Genomic DNA, 25,503 nt, shown 5'->3' with positions numbered 1-25,503 from the left:
TTTGGATGGCAGACTCGAGGGAGACAAGATTATCAGTGGTAGAGCGCCCCTGGCGGAAGCCGCCCTGACATGGAGCAAGTAGGCCACCTGTCTCCAGGACCCAACCCAACCGACGACACACCATACGTTCCAGCAGCTTAAAAACAACGTTGGTGAAGCTGATGGGCTAATAGCTATCCACATCAAGCGGGTTTTTGCCGGGTTTGAGCACCGGAACGATGGTGCTCTCCCGCCATTGTGATGGTAAGACGCCATCGCACCAGATCTGGTTGAAGATGACGAGGAGATGGCGCTTGTAGTCAGACGAAAGGTATTTAATCATGTGACTGTGGATCCGCTCCGGCACAGGAGCTGTGACGGGGCAATGTGCAAGTGAGCTGAGGTGCTCACTCTGTAAATGGGGCGTTATAAGGTTCACTGTTGGGTGTAGTGAACGAGAGGACTTTCCATCCGCCGTTTGTGGGTGCAAAACGCTAGGGGGGGGGGGGGGGGGGGTAGTTCTCCGACGCAGAGGCTGGAGCATAGTGCTCAGCAAATTTCTCGGCAATTGTGTTTGCGTCGGTACATAGCAGAGACACCTGTTGGGGTCTGGTAGCCAAAAAGACGTCTGATCTTCGTCCAGACTGGGGAAAGTGACATATGCCACCCAGTGATCCGCAGAGGGCAGGGGTCCAAATTGCAGGGAACCAAGTGTCCCTGAGCGCAATGCAGAAAGCAGGTGTAAAAATAGTTGCCCTAGCTCAGCCAGGTGGTGGAAAAAACCACTGCAGTGAGGCTGGGAAGAAATAGAACATTCAATGAGTCAGTTTACCCTTCAGGGTCACCTGCTACCACCGACTTTTTGCCTGAGCAGTCTAAATCCATTGTGTCTGAGGGTCCAGCGGGATCCAGGTCCTCAGTGGACGCCAGAATCTGCATCTCATCCTCAGACGCAGAACTTGTAGGTAGCGGTGGTGTGGGTGCCAAAGCAAGTTCCTTGTTCTTAGAGGTGTTCTGTTTTGATTTCTCGCGCTGTTCCTTGGATTTCCCTGACTGTGAGGACTTCACTGAATCAGTCTCCAGGACTGAGGATGAGCGTGAAGCCCTACGACCATCTGCTTTTGGGCTCTTCAGCTGCAGGCGGGTGTCATCTTTCCCACTAACAGAAACTTATGAAAAGAGAGACCCAAGGAAGACCTTCCTAGCGAGAGGAGTTGAAGAAGCTTTACGCTTCTCTGGCTCAGAAGTGGGGACTGAAATCCCTGATGGTTGGGGAAGGGGTAGGGGGGGGGGGGGGGGTTCTGCTCCTGAGGTAGGTGGTGCGGAAGCAACAGGGAGGGAAGTGCGCCCCACCATCATGGGGCAGGTGAAGCCTCCTGGCTCTGAGAGCCAACTGGAATTCGCGGAAGTGATGGGGCTACAACTGTTCTCGTAGCGGCGGCATATAAGGTGGTCATTGCCACAGGATGTAGGCGCTCAAATTTCCTCTTAGCCTCGGTGTAGGTCAGTCGATCCCGGGTCTTATATTCCATGATTTTCCTCTCTTCGTGAAAAATCCTGCAGTCAAGCGAGCAAGGTGAATGATGCTCTCTGCAGTTGACACAGATGGGAGGCGGGGCACATGGAGTATTGGGATGTGATGGACGTCTCGACAGGTGGGGCTGGAAGTACAGCGGGAAGATATATGGCCGAACTTGAAGCACTTAAGGCACCACATCAGGGGAGGGATATATGGCTTGACATCAAAGCGGTAAAGTATCACCTTGACCTTCTCGGGCAATGCGTCACCCTCGAAGGCCAATATGAAGGCACCAGTGGCAACCTGGTTATCCCTCGGACCCCGATGGACGCGCCGCACGAAGTGAACAACTCGCCTCTAAATTGGCACGCAGCTTGTCAGACTGAAAAAGGAGGTCCCTGTGGAATATAATACCCTGGACTATATTTAAGCTCTTATGAGGGGTGATGGTAACAGGAACATCTCCGAACTTGCCACAAGCGAGTAATACGCGTGATTGGGTAGAGGATGCTGTTTCATCAAAACTGACCCAGAGCGCATTTTGGACAAGCGCTCCACCTCCCCAAACTTGTCGTCCAAATGCTCAACAAATAACTGAGACGTCATGGACACCAAAGATTCCTTATCAGCTCTCGTACATATGAGGTACCGGGCCGAATAAGCATCTCTGCCGTCCTTAGCCTGGCGTTCCTTCCACAGTGTGGCCAGGGAGGGGAACGACTTGAGGTCATATTTCTTAGCATTGAAGTTAGACTATGCCCCCTTAGAGGCTGCTGACGGTGGACAGTGCAGTATTATAATGAAAGTTTAACGGAGTTACGGAAGACGGAAGGCATAGATAATATTAATTTATTTAATTCCTGAAAGTATTTTGTGAAGTGGCTTCCAAACGAGTATTCATGCTGGTGTGTTGAAGCTATGAGACTGGAAGCAAACCATCCGACATACGATTAAATATCGTCCGGAAACCATCGAAGATGCAAGGCAGCCAAGTACTTATAACGTAGTACAACTCATCAAATTTACAAATAAACATAATAAACAGGAGAATAGGAAGAAAGTTGATAATCTGTTAGATGACAATAAATCTGACTTTAAGAATCGTAAAAGCACCGGAAAGACAGTTGTGATATTACGCTTGATAATAGAAGCAAGTCTTGAGACTAATCAGTCACGTTCCTAGAAGTGGTTGACCTATAAACAGCTTTAGACTATGTAAAAGGGCCGAAGATGCTCGGTATGAAAATTGGTGTAAGTTATAAGAAAAGTAGCATTCCATCCAGTATGTACGAAAGCGAGAGGGAACAATGAAAATGGAAGACAAAGAGCAAAGTGCTGAAATTAAAATATGTGTAAGACAGCGTTACAGTCTTTCACCTCTAATGTTCAGTCTGTACATTGAAGAAGCAACGACGGACATAAAGGAAAGATTCAGGAGTGGTATTAAAGTCACGAGTCAAATGACATCAATGACAAGATTCCCCGACGACATTGGTATCTTAAGTGGAAGTGAAAAAGTATTAAACAGGACTTGTTTATGATGTAAATATTCTAATGAGAAAAGAAATGGTCAGATTAAATCAAAATAAGACGAAATTCATGAGACTTAGAAGAAATGAAGTTAGCTATAAACTCTTCAAAATTTGGTACTGCGAAGTGAATGATATGAAGTAATTCTTGTACCTTGGAAGCAAAATATCACATGGTGGACGGAGCAAGGATAACTTAAGTAGCAGACTAACACCGAGAAAGAGAACGTTCCTGCCCAATAGAAGCCTACAACAATGCTAATTTGGAGAAGAACTACGTGAGAATGTGTATTTGGGGCACAGCACTTTGTGTAAGTAAAAATATCAAAACAAGAGGATCGAAGCGTTTTAGATGTGATGCTATAGATGGGTGGTGAAAATTACGTGGATTGATAAGATACGACATGAGGAGATTATCTGCGGAATTGGCGAGGATAGAAATGGGTGGCGAACACTGACAGGACAGTGTGATAGTAGATACATAATGGCGTCGCGGAATTACATTCATGATACTGTAGAGTGCTCGAAAACGTATAAATTGTAAATGGAACACACCCAACAAGTAACTGAAGGCGTAGGATGCAAGTGCAGCTCTGTGATGAATAGAATGGCGCAGGACACAGGGGAGGAATCCACAGTGCACATCATTGGTAATTCCTTTGAGATGCAGCAGGGTGTAGGCAGTCTGCAGTGGGTGTCTGCAACGTGTATTGACTGTAAGCTAGTCGTGAAGGACGCTAGGCAAAACAAAAAAATCCTCTTTTGGGTTTTAAAATATCTATCTCCGCTTAGATACACCAATTCGTAAGGTTCTCTTATTGAAAACTCCCCTGTCAATTTACTGGGGTAGGTGGTATGCAGATGTTACACAGCTGGTTGATAGAGCATCCCAGTTCGCTGAAATCACGTCGTCACAGAGCCTGAGAATTTCATAGAAAGATGCCTAGCGTTTCTGGGAAGCGTCAGGGGACACTTTTATCCTAAGCAACAGCTATTCCTTGTGACGATCTATCAGACAAAGTCGTTTGATGTAAAGACTGAAAGGCGATGTATATGGGAGTTTACTAGAAGGTAAAATATTGTCGTTAGGAAAAAAAAAAAAAACCACACACACACACACACACACACACACACACACACACACACACACACACACACAGAGAGAGAGAGAGAGAGAGAGAGAGAGAGAGAGAGAGAGAGAGAGAGAGAGAGAGAGCTATGTCTAGTCATTGTTGAATATTAATAGCAACTCAAGTTTTCTTTCTCTACGCCTACAGTCCAACTATTTCTGCGACCCTGTGCATTGGAAGGAACGAAGAGCTCTACTAAATCTTCACAGCGTTTGTAGCACTGGATTTCAAGGCTAGCATTGTTTGTTTTTGAGAATAAACTTATCATCGTGAGAGGAGTACATGACACATATTTTATTAAAAAGGTATTAAGAGAGAAGGAAATGGAACTTCGGAATTAAATCGTCCAATGGTTTATTTACGCGAGATGTGGGTTCGAAGATATTGCAGTGTGAATAGAAGCAGATACAGGGTCAGAGGGCGTGGTGAATCACCGTACGAAAGCAACAAGAATCCGTTCTGTGCGAAAGCGCAATTGACTTTTTCAGCAATTACTCAACAAAGCCAAGTATTCACCAAGCAACACCTACAGTTCCTATGACGTGTTAAATATGCTTTTTAATATTTGTCCCGGATCCTTGCCTGTCACACATAACCAATCGCCATCTTTCCTTGGGTCGGTATTCTCCGCAGCCGGCTGGTGCGAAAGCTTCTGCCTGTCAAAACGCCTGTCAATAGCACGAAACGTTCTGGCGTCTCGGAGCTCCTTATTTAGCTATCTCCCGCCGTACACGCGAAGCGCTTCTTCAGCACCGCGCTCTCAAAGACCGTACGTGACGGATAAATCCTCGCTGTAGCATACCTGCATAGTGTGCCTGTGCTGAATAATAATGCCTTTAGACTCCTTCACGTGTCAATCGTCAAACAGCGCGGCCGGTCGTTTCAGTCCTGTTATTCTGAAGTTACAGCACTCTTCTGCCTCCTCCGTGTTGTCGCCAAGATTAATCATGTTCTGGGTGCAGCGATAACGATTGGACGTGTTTAGTACGTAATTTATTTCCTCCAACTTGCTGTTTCTGCAATTTAGAATGTTTATTCTTTTCATGGAAGCAGTCTTCTGATTACTGTGATACAGCCGGCCACCACTGCCACCATTCCACTGTGAAAACCTCAACCGTTCAGAGTAGCAATTACACGTTACGTCCTATATTATTTGCACCACGTACATTGCGCAACATAATTAAATGAAACACAATAATTGTTTTCCTTTGCGACAGAGAAGTGTAAAATTTAGCTCCTCTGTAATTTTGTAAAAAACACAACATCCGGGGATGTCACCCTCGGGTTCCGCGTCGCTAGTAACAGCCACGTGCCGACACACGCAAGACAATGGCCATAGCTCAGAGTTTCATGTGAGCTATAAGGTAGGTTAATGATTCCATGCTGGGATAAATTTCACCACATTTCTGCCCACCGTGGGTGTGCCATACGAAGTGAACGTCGTCACATCTCTCTTACCCAAATTTCGCGCCTTCGTTAGACGCCTCTGTAATAGAGATCAGAACGGCGACGCCCAGCGATGAAATCGCGCGGATTTCTTATGGGTGCTCGAGGATAACGTTTCAGATACACGGCCATTCAGAATCGACACGACAATGTCTCAGGATGTGGTATAAAGCGCGTCAATGAAACTACCCCTTCCCTAGTTGGGTTCACTTTTCACGCATTTACAGCACAAAAACGACAGTTTGCATTGCGATATACAACAGGACGATGGTGTCGACAAATTTTGCAGCAACTGACACCTTACAGTCCTTTCAATCTTTTTCTAGTGGCATCACAGGACTGCAACCCAGCTAAACGTCATCTCACCCCTTTGGATGGTACCGTAGGCCAAGTTTTGCTTTGCAATACAGGGTAGAAGCACTGGAACCCTTCAAAACCATTTGGATGGCACCTATCGATATTTATGTTGTATTTAATATACGACGGAGGTTTCAACAGAACCCACGAACTATATAAATAAAAATGAAAATGTTCGTTGCTTCAAAATCGTGTATCTCCGAAAGTTCTTGACCGCTTGCATGCTTACGTACGTTTCACGTGTCAGAGTCGTATCTAGACGTATCAGGGGTCCCATATCACTCCAACTGTACACGCCCCACACCATTACAGAGAATCCAACAGATTGAACAGTATCCTGCTGACATGCAGGATCCATGGAATTATGAAGTTGTCTACATACCGATACACGTCCATCCGCTCGATACAATTTGAAATGAGTCTCGTCGGACCAGGCAACAAGTTTCCAGTCATCAACAGTCCAATGTAGGTGTTGACGGGCCCATGCGAGGCTTAAGTCGTGCAGTCAACAAGGGTACGTGAGTGGGAAGTATGCAGCAATTTCCGGAATGGTTGCACTTTTGTGACATTGAACGATTCTCTCCAGTCGTCATTGGTCCCGTCCTTGCAGAATCTCTTTCCACCAGCAGCGATGTCAGGGATTTAAGTTTTCGTTTGATTCCTGATATTCATGGTACATTCGTGAAGTGAAATGGTCATAGGAAAAATCCCCACTTCATCGCTGCTTTGGAAACGATGTGTTCCATCGCTCGTGCGCCGACTGTAACACCACGGTCAAAGTCACTTCACTCTTGGTAACCAGCTATTGTAGCAGCAGTAACCGATCTAACAACTGCGCCATACACTTGTCTTCTTGTATAGGCGTTGCCGACCGCAGCACCGTGTTCTACCTGTTTAAACATCTCTGTATTTGAATAAGCATGCCTATACCAGTTTCTTTGGCGCTTCATTGTATATGTACAATAGTGAAACTTTGTGAGCAAGTAGGAAAGTTGTATTTGTACTGGTTTATGGTTCAAATGGCTCTGAGCACTACATCTGTGGTCATCAGTCCCCTAGAACTTAGAACTACTTAAACCTAACTAACCTAAGGACATCACACACATCCATGCCCGAGGCAGGATTCGAACCTGCGACCGTAGCGCTCGCGCGGTTCCGAACTGTAGCACCTAGAACCACTCGGTCACCCCGGCCGGCGTACTGGTTTATGTTTAGAATACTACTATGTAACTATAACTTGCAACAACAACATCAACAACAACAACAACAAAAATAGGCTAAAGTTCTGAGTGAGTGCAAAGGGGAATGGACAATAGGGTGGAAGGAAATGGACTCAAAAAACCTGAAGGAGGAGGGGGCAGGAGGAGGTGGATAGAGAAATTGCGGAGTACGTGATGGACTGATAGAGTGAGTGAGAAGGGGCAGGATTAGATGCAGCGAGAGAGAGAGAGAGAGGGGGGGGGGGAGGAGATGATGAACAGAGAGCGGGGGAGGTTGTGACGGACAGACAGAGCGGAAGGAGGACAAGGTGGACAAAAAAGGGGAAGGGAGATCGACAGCGACAGAGGAGAGATGGACGTTGGGTCGTATGCACAATTCCCATACATATTAGAAATGACTGCTTTCCTTTCTTTTTCATTTAAGCAGTGTGAGCCACAGGTAAGAGCGGTCGCATAGAGCTAGTGGCTGATATTCGTATTTCATAATTTACCGTTTGAAGCAACCAGTTGTTTTCTTTTTCATTCTTTGTTAGTTCGCATCATGATTAGAGTGTCTGCAACCTCTGTTCCATTGTCCCTCTGCAGGCAGATGCACATTGATGGAGGGATGTGATGCGTGTGAAGCCCACGCAGGCGGCGGTCAGTGGCGGCCCGCCGGAACCCATCCATCAACAGCGGCGGCCGCCGTCACACCGGCGCGGGGCGGCGCCGGCCGTCGCCCCCTATTTGCTCATCGGAGCCCGCACTGTATGTCATTCCAGCCTCCCGGAAATCATTTGCCAGCCAGTGCTCGCGTGCCTCTGCAGTGAGGGCAGACACTCATTTGCATACCCACTGCCAGATCCCTGGAAGCCACCCATACAAGAACTGGTTCATTGTAGATTCAGGCGAGATGACACTAAACAGCTCGTACTGCACAGTAGAGAGAGTCTCTATAATCATGTCAGCAACGATGGAGTATTTGTTCAGCGACTTTAACAAATTGGAATATAAAAACGCCACACGGCGGCACCGTGTCGTTCCGTCTTTTGAAACTTTATTCACCGTACTGAGCTGCCTGTCCTGAAGCTAAGTCTAAGGTAGAGTTCAACTTGGGAAAGGTGTTTACACATCTCAGCAGGGTGCATACAACGTTCTGATTCCTCATGCGAAGATGATTCTTTACAACTGGTCTGACAAACTACCTCATAATACCAGTTGTTAACGTCTGTACTATGGTTGCGCTCTACTAAAACTATCATTCGGTAGTTTTGGTACAGTACATAAACAAAGTAGTAAATCGTAGGATTACGGATTCTATTCGTAGCACTAGTAGGGAAGGGAACGTTAATGACTATATGCGAGAGGAAGTGGGAGATAACCACTTGTCTTTGTTTCTTGTTTGTTTGTTTGTTTGTTTCTCACTCAGTGCTGGTCCATTCTACGTCTGTGTTTGGATCTTACGGGCGCCCAACGGCGAGTTCATCAGCGCCGGTCCATTGTATGTTTTATATCCATACAAAATATAAACTGCATTTTATAAGTAATAAAAATTATTTGATCGCATAGCTTCTGCTCTTTTACGTAATCGAAACAGTTACTTCTGATGTAAGCACAGTTTACATACACAAACATAATAAAAATCTATTAGGTCATTGTTATTTTGTACTCAGTGGAATGTTCTTAGTCATGATCAAATGCAACAGGCGCTGATAACCTTGTTGTTGTGCGCCCTAAAACACTAATCATCATCATCATCATCATCATCAAAGGCAACAGTTTCCTGCTATTATTGACACCGGCTTAAGTTGTTTATGAATAACAGAAACGCACTTTATACAAAATCGCCGAAGTATTTAAGCCGTATTTGATACATATGTTTTACGATTTTTTTTAAATGTTGGCTTTTTTGAAGAAATTGCGTTTTCTAACGCTGCAGGATGAATCTGTATTGCTCTTTTTTATTTCTACTACTGCTTTCCTCTGTTTCACATTACAAATCAACAATTTTCGAATAGAACCTTGAAAGTCTACCTCTGTTTGTTATGCTGATTATTTTTCATGTAAGAAGTATCTCCCTTTAATATAAGCGGACGCAGTGCTCCATGGTTCCCATTTCTAACGCTATGTGTCTAATTCTTTCAATTAGGACCGATAAATTGAGATATGGGTAATCAAACCCGCTAGAAAAGACAGTATTCCAATTTAAAAATGAAGCAAAAGATAATGCAACATCAGTGAGTGGCCATGGAACAATACGTGCACATTATTGACTGTAAGACTCTTTTTTTTTTTTTTTTTTTTTTTTGATACTATGGATTCAGTTAGTCGCATAAAGCGCATAATGCAAACAATGGATATGCCTGGATTGAAAATGCATAGAATATAGTCATTATCTCAGTGGTATGGATGAAGGATACTGAATAACGCTAAGAGAGAATTTCAATTATCATTCTGATTTATTTCGATAATATTTAAGAAATATATTACCCTCTGTGACAAAACATACACGAAATCTGTTATATTGAAGAAAACGACCACTCTCAGTGACAAAACCTTCATGAAGCACTCACTATCTCTTGCATCTCGTCATACCGGAAACATAGACAACACTTCGTCGCCAGTTACATCTACTAATTAAAATGGGTAAAAATGAATGTTACTGAATGGTGGCACTTAACACCATTTAGTTATTGTCACACCTATTTAACGCGCGGAGTAGAGAAGGATATCACATTTCACTCTCTCAAATATTACTTGCGTTACTACACATGCAGTACCATGCGGATAAGTTCATGTTGAAACCGCGTATTATGCAACCGCAATGCAAAGTGAGCAAACCAGCCCAGGCTTCATGACTCCAAATTATTCTTGCTATGATTAACGAAAGGCAAATCCAGTGACAACCGTTATGAATTCTGGCAACATGTGGCCAAGTGCGACAAAAAAGAAACGAGTAAAATAAACCGTTGAATCCTGAAAAAATTATATTGCTTGTATCCAGAACTAAACCATGCAACAAATGAAACATTAATGAACCTATCCGCAATTGACCTAAGAACAAGAACCGTTGGTTCATGCCCTCAATCACCTCGCGTCCAAATCCGCTAGTTGAAACACATTAATCTGAAAATTTTCTACAAATAAAATATCGCTGAACGTTTCCCGCTATTAATTCACACCCGAACATGTTTCATAATCAATGTTACCCCAAAAAACGTACATTATGGATAACTTTTCTCACCATCCATTACGAGCGCCGCACCCCTGCGTCCGTCTCGTTCAATCGGCTGCCCCAGAGTGTCCTAACATGGCGCGTTCCAGGATCAACCGCCAACCGTTCAAAAAAAACTGGTGGTGGGGGTCGGACCTCAGTGAGAACCAACCTCACAAAATCTCCCCTGCTCATCCCAACTAGCTTTGGAATCACCAACTCTCTGCCGAATGTTCTCACGTTGTTATGTTGGTACTAAACTACCCTACTGCTACCATCTTTGACTAACCCAGATTATTATATATTCCACGCATAATTACGTTTATCCATCCACATACATCACGGGATCAAGGGATGAGAGAGGAGGTGTGACACCAACAGAAGAAAATATATACACGGAAGCATTCTTGACTCCAGAGGTTAATTAGCTAGACGAAACATTGAAAGGACGCTCTCGGCCTAAAATGAATTACTAAACATGTAGAAATTAACCAGTTACGTGAAGCGTAAACCTGTGACATTTCAACCTGCATTAAACATTGACAGTAATAATTTTGCTGTAAATGCTATTTCTTTTTAAGAGACGGACTGAAAGCTACCTACGTAGAACAAAAATGTTTCGTAGGTTACATAGTCCTTTATACATCTTCACTCAGTTTGTAGACGGTTCACTACTTGAGGTTTCTAGGGGAACCTATTAAGACACTGATCGCATACGCAAACAAAGCGATCGAAATAAGTTAACGCCCGACATGTATGCAACACACCTAACGTACAAGTAACGTGGTGAAGATCTTAGCTGACCAAGTATACCAGGAACAATCGTAGTCTACATTTACTTATCATAGTCTACGGTAGCCCACGGCAGTAAATTTGGATATTTTTGGTAAGGTCTTATGGGACCAAACTGCTGAGGTCATCGGTCACTAAGCTTACACACTATTTAACCTAAATTAAACTAACTTCTTTGAAATGCAAATAACCTAGTGACTATGAGAAAATACACAAAGTGAACTAAGAAGTGTTTTTCTGGTTTACCATTATATTAAATTATTTGCGTATCAGACAGTTTTAAACGAAAATTTCTCGATTGGCTGAAAGATCGAAAGGAGTTGAAAAAATATCTTCCAATTTCCTTCCAGTTTCACCTTTTCCATCACTCTCGAGACTACAAGCTACTTCTTAAGCATGAAACTGCAAACAATATCTTTTCAAGGATGGATTTCTAAGGTATTACAATATTTAAAAAAATATTGACTCACACAGCGAAATTTACCTAATTCACCACCCAATATGTCACAGGCTACTGGCAAATAGTGTGATCGGTCAAAAGAACCAATTAACTATGTTAGAATACTGTTATGTCACAGTAAATTCCGCAAAACGGTTCGGACAGTATCTCTCTGGCGGGAAACAAAGGTTTTCAGTGTCAAATAGGTCAGTATTAAGCTGTCAGTTATAACCCAACTGGGAAATAATCAGGTGTCGTCCCAGAAGTCGCTAACGTTTTCTTGTGTATACTAACGACATTTCATCAATAACATTACCAAATGCCAAGTTTATTTTGTTTGCAGTTACACGAAAATGGCAGTAAATAGAAAATACAATGTGATTTTATACTGAGCCGACAAAGAAACGTATTGGGATGAATATTCAAATACAGAGATACGTAAACAGGCAGAATACGACGCTGCGGTCGGCAACACCTGTATAAGACAAGTGTCTGGCGCAGTTGTTAGATCGGTTACTGCTGCTACAATAGCAGGTTATCAAGATTAAAGCGAGTTTGAACGTGGTGTTATAGTCGGTGTACGAGCTATGGGCGACACAGCATCTCCGAGGTAGCGATGAAGTGGGGATTTTCCTGTACGACCATTTCATGAGTGTACTTGATTATCAGGAATCCGGTAAAACATATTTCCAACATCACTGCAGCCGGAGAAAGATCTTGGAAGAAAGAGACCAACGACGACAGAAGAGAATTGTTCAACGTGACGGAAGTGTAATCCTTCCGCAAACTGCTGCAGATTTCAATTCTGGGCTATCAGCAAATGCCAGCGTGTGAACCATCCAAAAAAACATCATCGATATGGGCTTTCGGAGCCGAAGGCCCACTCATGTACCCTTGATGACTGCACGACACAAATCTTTACGCCTTGCCTGGGCCCGTTAACACGACAACATTGAACTGTTGATGACTGGAAACATGTTGCCTGATTTGACGAGTCTCGTTTCAAATTGTATCAAATGTTAAAATGTATGTGAATGCCGAAGGGTCCAAACTGCTGAGGTCATCGGTCCGTAGTCTTGCACACTACTTAAACTAACTTTAACTTATGCTGAGAACAACACACCCGTGCCCGAGGGAGGACTCGAACCTCCAGTGGAAGTGGCCGCGTAATCCGTGACGCGGCGCCTCAAACTGCGCGGCCTCTCCGCGTGGCTGAATTTGTATCTAGCGGTAGGACGTGTACGAGTATGGAGACAACCTCATGAATCCATGGACCCTGCATCTCAGCAGGGGACTTTCCAAGCTGGTGGAATCCCTGTAATGGTGTGGGATGTGTGCAGTTGGAGTGATACGGGACCGCTGATACGTCTAGATAGGACTCTGAAAGGTGACACGTACGGAAGCTTCCTGTCTGATCATCTGCATCTACTCATATCCATTGTGCATTCCGACGTACTTGGGTAATTCCAGCAGGAGTGCTTGGAAAATTCCAGAAGGAAAATGCGACACTTCACACATCCAGAGTTACTACAGAACGGCTCCAGGAGCTTTCTTCTAACTCTTCTGCTGACCGCCAAACTCCCCAGACATCAACAGTATTGAACATATTTTTGTATACCTTGCAATGTGCTGTTCAGAAGAGATCACCACACCTTCGTTCTCTTGCGGATTTATGGGCAGCCCTGTAGGATTCACGGTGCCAGTTCCCTGCAGCACTACTTCAGACATTAGTCGAGTCCATGCCACGTCGTGTTGCTACGCTTCTGCGTGCTCCCTGGTGGCCAGCACGATATTAGGGAAGTGCACTAGTTTCTTTGGCTGTTCAGTGTAGAACAACCGGTTAGTGATTTTTTTCCTGTTGAGTTAATTAATGGCTCCAAACCTATTCTTAGTTGCCTACCTACCAAATGCCACACTGCAAGCGGTTCAAAACTCGAAAGGGGTTAAGTCACAGTATACGCCTAAAGTATGAGTTTAAGCAGACAGACGAGATTTATAGTGTTAAATCCTTGGGATTAAGACTTGATAATAAAGTCAAGTGGTCTGATAGCACCAGAGAATAGCTGAAGCATGTAAACAGGTCTTCGTTTTCAGTGCGGCTGTTGTCAGGCATAGGTGATATAAAAGTAATGGAACAGTAGCATATTTCGCATATTTTCAATTCATCTTGTCAAATGCCATCATTTTTCGGCTTGATTCATCAGGCGTAACAAAAGTTTGTCGAGTCGGTACGGGGTGCAATACGACCAATTTACAATGCGAATTCGCGAAACGACCCGCACAACCTTTTCGAGAAGCAGAGAACACTAAATACTGCAGCCCCACATACAGGATAGTCATTCTGGAAAGCTTGTAAGGACGTTGCAGGGTACGTTGTCTTGAGAAATAATTGTAACGAAAAAACCTCGATCCGTTGTGCTACTTGTGTGTTAATTAGGACTGAAATTCGCCAATCAGGCCGTCGCGAGCGCAAATTTAAGCACCCTGCCAGATACAGTTGGTGTCAGTTGTTCTCGTAGCGTAGATGATTGCACACGAGGCTGCTCATCCTTTTTACTACCGACCCATGTCAAATTTTGTATCACTCTGTCGTTTGGTTTTAAGAAGCGAAACGAAGAACTTGTTTGGCGACACGTTTCCAGCGGGCCGCTAGGATTTATGATCGCACCGGCAGCATTGGCAGACATCAATGCTAATTAACTCTGAAACAGTGCTGCTTATCGAATTTCTCAGCACAACCTACCCTGCAACACCCTTACAAGCTTCCCAAACAGTTTATGATCATCCTGTATTTATTCTTTAATGATATGGACATAAGTAACCTCAGTAGTCTATTTCCTCAGGAAGCTATAATGCACTTTCAAATCTTCCAGTTTACTACCGTTTATATAATGTGTTCTTTTCACGATGTATGGCTACTACAGCGGCCCTCATGTAATTTTCTCTTATTCTATATTACGTAGTAACTGGATTGTAGACCAGGTCTCGTAATTTTCTTAAAAGCCATTACTGATTGTGCTTGATGTTTTGACTTATATACGTTCTATGGGCTTCACTAATATGGTAATATAACTTTATATTTTGGCTATATAGACCACTGCATGTAACTCACGGCGGAAGCGCCACCTGTCTTTTTGATGTATGTATCTACGTTATTGTTCCTATACCTCCCACAATGTCATAACGGGAGTGTTAAATGCTTGCCAATTTATTTATTATCACTCTATTTAAGAACGCATTTAACATTGATGTTTCAAATGTTACTTCAGTACGCCTATCGGCACATAGTTCGCGACATGAGCGCCACCTGCCCTGGCCGCTGTGCTACTACGCTGGCCGATTTTACTCAGTCGCTTAGGCGCTCTGCAACTTCTATGTACCTATTTTATTTGTTTGACAAACCCTGTTTTCAGGGCTATATTTTATATGATTAATGTTACTATGCAGATGTTTGCCTAAACGATAAGGACATATCACTTCATGTTATAATACTGTAAGTACCAAGAATCTTTCTCACATCTTGTAATACAATATTTTCCTAATATATGTTAAACTTTATTCTTGACTCAAGTTTCATACCTTAATATATATAACGATGTTCATTGTCCCCAGGCCGTCTTCTGAAGAAGATAGATTTATATCTATTGAAACCTAGGTAAAGATTACTTTATCCTTTGCAACTGGTCGGCTGTTCTTAGTCTGATTAACATATCTCTGTTTCAATGAAACACTTCAGTTCATGGATTTGATCCAAGAAATAAAAATAACCTTCCTGATGACTTGAAATCGGGTACTTTTGTCGATAAAGGTTCCATTATTCAGAAACACTCATTCCAACAACTTGCCAGCAGTTATAAAACGTTCAATTACTATCAAATTTTGGTTTAGGAAGAGCCTGAATTATTTATTTATGAGCAATTCCTCCTGCTCCACTGAAGAATTTCTTAGTACAATTGACTGACTTATGTACATCTATACCTACCGTAAAAATGGATGTCTATTTTCCACATTTCGTCATAAAACACTGGACGATTTCTATCAAACTTGGTACACATACCATTTACTAATTTGAAATATTAGCTGTTGGGGTAAAACCACCTTCCTATGAAATTTATTCATCCATTATTTGAGAATGAGAGCAGTTAGTGACTTGCAACGAACCTTAGACATAATTTCAAACCTCTACGAAACCTTTTCTCGTTGATAACCGTCAAAAATCGATAAAGGCAGGAAGTTTATCACTTACTACATTTTCACTAGTCATCAGGATGACGTTTAAATTTACTGCTTATTTGCTACTATTAGCGACACATATAGGAAACAGTATCCACATATACTGCTGAATGTACGAGCACTTTACGACACAAATTTCAGGAGATATGGTATCATAAATATTGAGCTGTGTGAAACAGAAACTACAAGATGAAATTTGCTAGAGTTATAGGTGAACTATGTGTACAAATGTGTCTCAATTATGTTAAATTGTATGTGTAATATATGTGACATGTGCGTATGCGGAAAAAGTCGCGAGTAAAAAGTTGCTCCTAAACCCCAGGATCTATTTCAGCTAAATTTGGTACACATACTGCTTTTTATCTGAAAAGTAATACTGTGGCGGTAACAACCAGTGGGCTTTTATTGTGACTGTGGTAATAGCACACAGAGATAGAAAGGGGCCGAGGGGGGGGGGGGGGAGGGAAATGGAGATGGACAGCCAGGGAAAGGGAAGAAGGAAGTGGACACAGATAGGGGAGGCGAGGAGAAAGAGAGAGGGAGAGGAGGAGATGGACAGAGAGAGGGAGGAGGAAGGGACGTACAGAGTGTGGGGAGGAGAGCTGGATGAAGCGCGAAGTGGAAATGTCTGATATATTAAGTGAGTCGCGGAATGTATCTCGGAAAGACAGATTAGAGGCCATGAGAGGGAGACTGTTCATTGCAATTGACAAAAATATTTCCTCTACTGAGGTCGATCGAATTGGATTGCGACAGTGATGTTATCTGGTCGCTTATAACAGGTGTAGGTGTCACCAAGTTAATTGTTGGCCGTTTTTACCGGCCATCGGATTCCACTGTGACAGTTCTTCAGTCATTCAACGAACGTCAACGGTCAGTAGCGCGTTAATATCCAGATCACGCAATGCTAGTTGAAGGCGACTTCAACCTACCAAAAGTAGATTCATTGCAGACAGACTTTTGAACACATTTTCCGGAAACTGTTTTGTGCAGCTAGCTCGACAGCCAACACGCAGTGGAGATGTGTTACACCTTGTAGCTACAAATAGGCCAGACCTTAACGTTAGTATAGAAACTGGGATTAGCAATCATGATCTCATTATTACAAATATGGTTACGAAAGTAAGTAAATCAGACAAGAAGGCTAAAGGAGTAAGTATGGCAGATTAGCAGTTGTTAGCATCTCATCCAGAAAAATGGACGTAGAGATTTTACGGGTAAAGTTGAAGAAGATTGTTGACCATGGTCTGGAGAGTTATGTGCCTAATAAGCAGGTAAAGGATGGAAAATGTACACTATGTCTTAATAACGAAATTCGGCAGATGCTGAGAAAGCAGAGGGTGTCGCACTCTCGGTTCAAAAGAGAACTTACAAATGGGGTTTTCTACAACCCCATAAAGGAACAGTCACGGAGTTCAACAGCATCCACTATGGAAAAAATTCATTGAACTTACAAATGACGACAAGGTTAGTAGAGATATGTGCGTCTGTGAAAAGATCTATGTGTGAAGCATTTAACATCGGCCACCGTAATTTCTTAGCAAAAGATCTGGCAAAGAACCCGAGAAAATTCTGATCGTATGTAAAGTAGCTAAGTATGTCTAAGGATTCCATTCAGTACCTCGTTGACCAGTGAGGTGCGGCAGTTGAAGATTGCAAAACGAAAGCCGGCGTCTTGAATTTCCCGTTCAAGAAATCGTTCAGAGGAGAATCGTACAAACATACCGTCATTTGCCCAATGGGCATATTCCCATGTGCACGACATAGTAATAAGCGTCCCTGGCGTAGAGAAACAACTGAAAGATATAAAAGCAAGTAAGTCCACCAGGTCCGGATGGAATCCCAATTCAGTTTTACAAAGAGTACTCTACATCATGTCCCTTAACTGGCAGTCCCAAGCGACTGGAAAAAAGCTCAGGTGACTCCTGCATTCAGGAAGGTAAAAGAACGGACTACAAAATTACGGACCATTACTCCTGAGTTCGGTTTCCTGCAGAATCCTTTAACATATTCTCAGTTAGAAATAACAAATTTTCTTGTGGCTGAGAAGCTTATGGCCACGAATCAGCTTGGTTTTAGAAAGCATCGCTCATGCGAAACTCACCTTGCCCTTTTATCACATGATACACTGGGAACTATAGATGAAGGGCAACAGGCAGATTGCAAGTGTCAAGATTTCCAGAAAATAATTTTCACGATGCCCCATTGCAGGCTGTTACCGATGATACGACCATATGGAATAAATTCGTAGACATTTGACTGGCCCGAAGACTTCTTAAGTAATAGAATCCAATATGTTATCCTCAACGGCGAGTGTTCATCGGAGACAAGAGTATCGTCAGGAGTGCCCCAGGGAAGTGTGACCGGACCGCTGTTGTAAATTTTTTTTTTGGTCATCAGTCTACTGACTGGTTTGATGCGGCCCGCCACGAATTCCTTTCCTGTGCTAACCTCTTCATCTCAGAGTAGCACCTGTAACCTACGTCCTCAGTTATTTTCTTGACGTATTCCAATCTCTGTCTTCCTCTACAGTTTTTGCCCTCTACAGCTCCCTCTAGCACCATGGAAGTCATTCCCTCATGTCTTAGCAGATGTCCTATCATCCTGTCCCTTCTCCTTATCAGTGTTTTCCACATATTCCTTTCCTCTCCGATTCTGCGCAGAACCTCCTCATTCCTTACCTTATCAGTCCACCTAATTTTCAACATTCGTCTATAGCACCACATCTCAAATGCTTCGATTCTCTTCTGTTCCGGTTTTCCCGCAGTCCAGGTTTCACTACCATACAATGCTGTACTCCAGACGTACATCCTCAGAAATTTCTTCCTCACATTAAGGCCGGTATTTGATATTAGTAGACTTCTGTTGGCCAGATATGCCTTTTTTGCCATAGCGAGTCTGCTTTTGATGTCCTCCTTGCTCCGTCCGTCATTGGTTATTTTACTGCCAAGGTAGCAGAATTCCTTAACTTCATTGACTTCGTGACCATGAATCCTGATGTTAAGATTCTCAACTGTACTGCCTACTGCGCTATTCCTTATTGCTGTGTCTATAGCGTTAGAGAACTTCAAACGTATCTCGTCATTCCTTAGTACTTCCGTATCCCACTTCTGTGCGTATTGATTCTTCCTGACTAATGTCTTGAACTTCAGCCTACTCTTCATCACTACTATATTGTGATCTGAGTCTAGATCTGTTCCTGGGTACGCCTTACAATCCAGTATCTGATTTCGGAATCCTTGTCTGACCATGATGTAATCTAATTGAAATCTTCCCGCATCTCCGGCCTTTTCCAAGTATATCTCCTCCTCTTGTGATTCTTGAACAGGGTATTCGCTATTACTAGCTGAACTCAATTAGTCTTTCTCCTCTTTCATTTCTTGTTCCAAGCCCATATTCTCCTGTAACCTTTTCTACTACTCCTTCCCCTACAACTGCATTCCAATCGCCCATGACTATTAGATTTTCGTCCCGCTTTACATACTGCATTACCCTTTCAATATCCTCATACACTTTCTCTATCTGTTCATCTTCAGCTTGGGACGTCGGCATGTATACCTGAACTATCGTTGTCGGTGTTTGTCTGCTGTCGATTCTGATTAGAAACAACCCGGTCACTGAACTGTTCACAGTAACACACCCTCTACGCTACCTTCCTATTCATAACGAATCCTACACGTGTTATACCATATCCTGCTGCTGTTGATATTACCCGATACTCATCTGACCAGAAATCCTTGTCTTCCTTCCACTTCACTTCACTGACCCCTACTATATCTATATTGAGCCTTTGCATTTCCCTTTTCAGATTTTCTAGTTTCCCTACCACGTTCAAGCTTCTGACATTCCACGCCCCGACTCGTAGAACGTTATCCTTTCGTTGATTATTCAATCTTTTTCTCATGGTAATCTCCCCCTTGGCAGTCCCCTCCCGGAGATCCGAATGGGGGACTATTCCGGAATCTTTTGCCAATGGAGAGATCATCATGACACTTCTTCAAGTACAGGCCACATGTCCTGTGGATACACGTTACGTGTCTTTAATGCAGTGGTTTCCATTGCCTTCTGCATCCTCATGTCGTTGATCATTGCTGATTCTTCCGCCGTTAGGGGCAATTTCCCACCCCTAGAGTGCCCTGAACCTCTATCCGCTCCTCCGCCCTCTTTGACAAGGCCGTTGGCAGAATGAGGCTGACTTCTTATGCCGGAAGTCTTCGGCCGCCAATGCTGATTATTTATCAAAATTTAGGCAGTGGCGGGGATCGAACTCGGGACCGAAGACGTTTTGATTATGAATCAAAGACGCTACCCCTAGACCACGGGTCAGCACACCAATTAGAAATTTTGTCTAAATGTGGAGAAATGTAAGTTAATGCGGATGGATAAGAAGAACAAACGTGTGATGTTCGTACAGTATTAGTAGTGTTCTGCTTGACACAGACACTTCGTTTAAATATCTTGGTGTAACGTTCCAAGGCGACATGAAAAGGAACGGGCATGTAATAAGTTTGGTAGGAAAGAGGAATGGTTTATTGGGAGAATTTTGGGAAAGTATGGTTCAACAGTAAAGGAGGCAGCATATTGGATGCTGATGCGACCTTTTCTGGACTACTGCCTGTGTGTTTGGGATCCTTACCAGATCACACTGAAGGAGAACATGGAGACAGTTCAGAGGTGGGCTGCTAAACTTGTTACTAGTAGGTTCGAATACCACACAAGTGTTGCAGAGATGCTTTGGGAACTCAAATGAGAATCCTCGGAAACAAGACGACGTTCTTTCCAGAAATATTATTGAGAAAATTTAGAGAATCGAAATTTGAAGCTTACTGCTGAATGACTGTACTGCCACCAACATACATCGCGTATAAAAGCGACGCTCTTTTTGCGAGCGGAACAGGAAAGGGAATGACTAGTGATGCAGGGTACTTTCCGCCGCGCACCGTACAGTGTGTTGCGGCGTCTGTATGTACAAGTATATCTAGAGAGGGGGACGAGGAAATGGGCAGAGAAAAGAGATAGAAGGAGATGAAAAGAGTAATCAAAGGTCAGGAGATGGATGGTGGGAGGTGAGAGAAGGACATACACAGAGGGGGGGGGGGGGGAGGGGAGGAGAATTAAAGGAAGTGATGAGGAGCCAAAGGGAAAGAAGTAGTTTGAGTTAGAAGATGAGAGGAGGAGATGGACGAAGGGGTTGGTTTATTAGTTAGGAGTGATAATGACTAATGATCAGCCCCCTCATCATACCAAGAGAAGTCGTCAAAGGAAGAAGGAAAAAGGCAAATTCTTGAAAGCCTAAGTGTAACTAACACAATAAAAAACAAAGATAAAACCCCAGAAAGAAATACAGCACATACATGTTGTGAAAAGTTCAGTGAATATAAAGCACTAAATCCAAAATATGAAAAAAATATCAAGAGAATAAAAAGGTGGAAACGATAGGGGTCAATGTGGACCAATGAGCAATGACCACCAAGGGACCCTGCGGGCAGGAGGAGGGGGAGGGGGCCAGAGCTAGGTACGGGTGTTCCATCGACCCCTCAGGTGGTCTATGAGGTCAAGGATGTCCTACCTTACATTAATGAATAGAAACAACCTTTGCAGGCAAAACCTAACACCAGGTCAACAGAGTTGGCGTCGTCTGCTAGCACCAGAGATAGTGTGTCAACAAGATTAATATGCCACCTCAAAGTAGCCAAATTAGGACAGTCTACGAGTAAGAGGACCACAGGCAGGCAGGGTCCACATCGTCAATGACAAGGATCTCCACATCTGAGAACGTGGTCATGGATCTGTCAAGTGTGGCCAATGTGGAATCAACAGGGCATGGTGTATCCCCAGCAAGAAGCATGCAGGGAAAACGATTTCTTGGTCTCTTAAATTGTCCTCAGGTTGTTTATGGGACATCATAGAATACCAATCTGAGTTCCTGACATCCTTCAATCGATGGCATATAAACGATCAAGGTTCCAAATCTGGGATCCCTACTTCCGGAATCGGCATCTGGTGGCGAACTTCACCAACAAGTCAGCTCATTTGTTTCCTGAAATCCCAACAGACAAGGAGTCTAAATGAAAACAACTGGCTATCAAGATTGATGGACGTCAGAGTCAAGATCATGGATAGCTATAACCATTGTGTGAGGAGAGTGGCACTGCTCTACAGCCTGAAGGCTGCTAAGGGAGTCACTATAGATTAGGATACTCTTGCCATTGCAGGAACGAAAATGTGTAAGGGCTAATTTAATGGCCATATTCAACCATTAAGACACTGCAGCCATTTGGCAGAGAGTGGAGTTCCATGCACTGTACAAGTGTGTGTTCTCTGCCTCGTGATGACTGGGTGTTGTGTGCTGTCCTTAGGTTAGTTAGGTTTAAGTAGTTCTAAGTTCTAGGGGACTGATGACCATAGATGTTAAGTCCCGTAGTGCTCAGAGCCATTTTAACCATTTGTACATGTATGTATGCAAAGCCTGTTCGTCCATCGACTGTTGGGCCATTGGTTAACACTACTTCTGAACACATATATTTGTTAACAACAACCAAGAACAGGAAGCAAAACATCGTGGGGTAAGCAGAATCTTTCGGAACAGAAGGAGAGTTCGAGACAGAACTGAGGTTGGGGCATAAGCAATGGTGTCAAATACGCTGCCTCCCTTACAAGAGGGACAGTGGAGGAAGTTGTAGCTCTGAACAGAGACACTGGAGGCATATAGCAATTGTACACCCTGTTCAGGGTCACTGCTGTGGAAAATGGAGCTCCATTCCTGGGAGAATGGCACAATAGTTTGAACATTTAGGTTAGCTATGAACGTGAGTACGATAATTTAGTAGCTCCTGCAGGCACCTGATGTGTACTGACTAGTAGGTTGTTTACATGGGCTAATTTGAAAGAATCCTGTAGCAATTTGGACCCACAGTGATGAATGGGATCCAACATCTGCAGTCAAGACCCCCCACAGCCAAGACTACAACCCCCCCCCCCCCCCCACAGTCGGTATGCAGCACCCCCCCCCCAACAGTCGGTTCGCAGCCCCCCCCCCCACAGTAGGTATGCCACCCCCCCCCCCCCCCGCAGTCGGTACGCCGCCCGTCCCTCCCCCCGCAGTCGGTACGCCGACTGCCCCCCACCCCGCAGTCGGTACCCCGACTGCCCCCCCCACAGCCGGCACGATGCCCCCACAGCTGGCACACCACCCCCCACAGCCGGCACGCCGCCCCCCACAGCCGACACGCCGCCCCCCACAGCCGACACGCCGCCCCCACAGCCGACACGCCGCCCCCACAGCCGACACGCCGCCCCCACAGCCGACAAGCCCCCGCCCCCCACAGCCGACACGCCCCCGCCCCCCACAGCCGACACGCCCACGCCCCCGCCCCCACAGCCGACACGCCCCCGCCCCCCACAGTCAAGACCCTGACCCCCACAGTCAAGAACCTGACCACCACAGTCAAGAACCTGACCACCACAGTCAAGACCCTGACCCCCACAGTCAAGACCCTGACCCCCACAGTCAAGACCCTGACCCCCACAGTCAAGACCCTGACCCCCACAGTCAAGACCCTGACCCCCACAGTCAAGACCCTGACCCCCACAGTCAAGACCCTGACCCCCACAGTCAAGACCCTGATCCCCACAGTCAAGACCCTGACCCCCACAATAAAGATCCCCCCCTCAGTAAAGTTACCCCCCCACAGTAAAGTTCCCCCCCCAACAGTATAGATCCCCCCCCCCCACAGTATAGATCCCCCCCCAAAGTAAAGACCCCCCCAAAGTACAGCCCCCCCCCCAAAGTAAAGACCCCCCCCCAAAGTAAAGACCCCCCCCAAAGTAAAGACCCCCCCAAAGTAAAGACCCCCCCCCCAAAGTAAAGACCCCCCCCCCAAAGTAAAGACCCCCACCAACGTAAAGCGCCCCACAGTAAAGAGCCCCCCTCCCCCCACAGTAAAATCCCCTCCCCCAGTCTAGTTGGGATTCAGTCAGGTCTTTGTAGAGACGGAAATGTGTAGAGTGGTCTGCACCTCAGCTACTGTTACAGAGGCAGTGCTTTTGCTTAAGTTAGCGAAAGTAAGGAAGCTACAACAGTTGGGAATCAAAGACTGGTCTGAGAAAGCAGTGTGTCTGAACTATAAGAAGTAAATGATCGCCTATGTAAAGCTCTGGGTGTGGGTGGACAGTATGACTGCGACAGAAGTGCATGACACGAATCTTTGCGGCTGAAAACCGAAATGGCTGAGAGCCCATGACTGCAGCTTTTGTATAATGCTCTGCAGGCAGTGCTCAGCAAAAATCGTTAGTATGTAAGAAGGTTGATACCGAAGATCTCACAGACACTGCTAGACCATTTACAGCCATGAGAAAGAGAAGTATGCTCTGTAGAGAGACCTGCCAGAACCCATTTTTTTTATATAAATATGAGGGGTCCTGAACAGAGTGCCCACTTAAATCTGGAATGTGTAGTGCGACAGGAAATTCTTGACAAAACATCAGGAACACATTAAATGAATTCGTAGTTGCAAATAATAACAACCATCAGCTGTGGAATGGAATGAAGACAGTCAAAACTAGTGCCAGACTGTCACACGAACCCAGATTTCCCACTTGTCATGAGACGTCGCTTTACCATTTGGTTATATATGCATGACTCATGGCCAAACCCAAACCCCCAACCATGTCTACAACCTGTGCTCATACATCCATTATGTATATTCCTGTACGGGTCAGACGTATTTTAAAGTCACTTGCCCGGTATTGGCAGATAATGATAATGCAGGGCCTGTGTTATTCTGATTACGATGCAAAGTTCCTTTGGACATGCTGATGGTTGTGATTATTCGAAATTGCGGATTCATTTAATTTATTTTATAATGGCTGACCATAGAGACCACACATGAAATGTAGTAAGGTTGAGGTGATACCATGTCATGTCTAAAGCCTTCAGTAGGTCTAAAATTACAGCAATGAGGTGCTGATGATGTGGAAAGGCCATCTGAATGGTGGGCTCCAAGAGAACCAAATTATTAGTAGCGGAGAGGCCTCTGTGAAAGCCGCCCTGAGATGCAGCCAGAATTCCCTGAAACTCATGGAGCCAACACAGCCACTCACTCACCATGCAATTGCACAACTTACAGAGAAGACTGAGATGGGAACTCACCGTCATTCCATATCCATAAAAGAGGGCAAGTATTTTATGCAACAGTCCACTGAGAGATGTTTCAGAAACATACCATTCCCAAAATTCTTGCTTCCATTTTCTGACGAGGTAGCAGATGCGGGCATGGAGCCATTTAAAGTTAATGAAGTGCTCCAATGAAGGATGCCACTTATGGCACTGGACAGGCTCATTACGACCTCTAATGGCCACAGCGCTCTGTGAAGTCCACCAGGGTACCGTCCTCCTACAAAGGTATCCCAAGGAACTGGGGATAGCTTGTTTGGCTGCCCAACTGTCATTGTATGCTGACCAGCCACGTCGATACTGCCATGCTAAGGGGAGCTAAAGATGACAGCAGAGGTGAACCATCCCAGTCAGCATTACAGAGTACCCACCTGAATGAGTGTCCTGGGGACCTATGCTGAGGAAGATCTGGAAGTCGTCACTATCACACAGTTCATCATACATGTGCCAGTGGATTGATGATAGAAGACCAGGCCTGCAGAAGATCATTT

At 44.5% G+C, this 25,503-nt stretch overlaps 1 protein-coding gene across 1 annotated transcript; it reads right to left on the bottom strand.

The window, feature by feature from the left end:
• Window positions 1–7,867: 7,867 nt before the first annotated feature.
• Window positions 7,868–24,994, bottom strand: LOC126474675 (loricrin-like). The gene is made up of 3 exons (XM_050102154.1): window positions 24,989–24,994; window positions 22,965–23,460; window positions 7,868–7,980 (listed from the first exon to the last, which is right to left on the bottom strand). The coding sequence occupies exons 1-3, from the start codon at window positions 24,992–24,994 to the stop codon at window positions 7,868–7,870; spliced, it is 615 nt and encodes a 204-aa protein (XP_049958111.1).
• Window positions 24,995–25,503: the final 509 nt, after the last annotated feature.

This window comes from Schistocerca serialis, chromosome 4, assembly GCF_023864345.2.
Source record: "Schistocerca serialis cubense isolate TAMUIC-IGC-003099 chromosome 4, iqSchSeri2.2, whole genome shotgun sequence".
NCBI classification, from domain to species: Eukaryota; Metazoa; Arthropoda; class Insecta; order Orthoptera; family Acrididae; genus Schistocerca; species Schistocerca serialis.
Note: the sequence above shows the minus strand (reverse complement) of the source record. Positions and strands in the feature narration are given on the sequence as shown.

Bases quoted from the DNA above. Each gene is read 5' to 3' on its own strand.
- LOC126474675 (XM_050102154.1), bottom strand. The intron at 7,981-22,964 runs GTGGGGGGCAGT...CCCTCACTGCAG, and splicing joins GTCGGGGTACCGACTGCGGG to AGGCACGCGAGCACTGGCTG.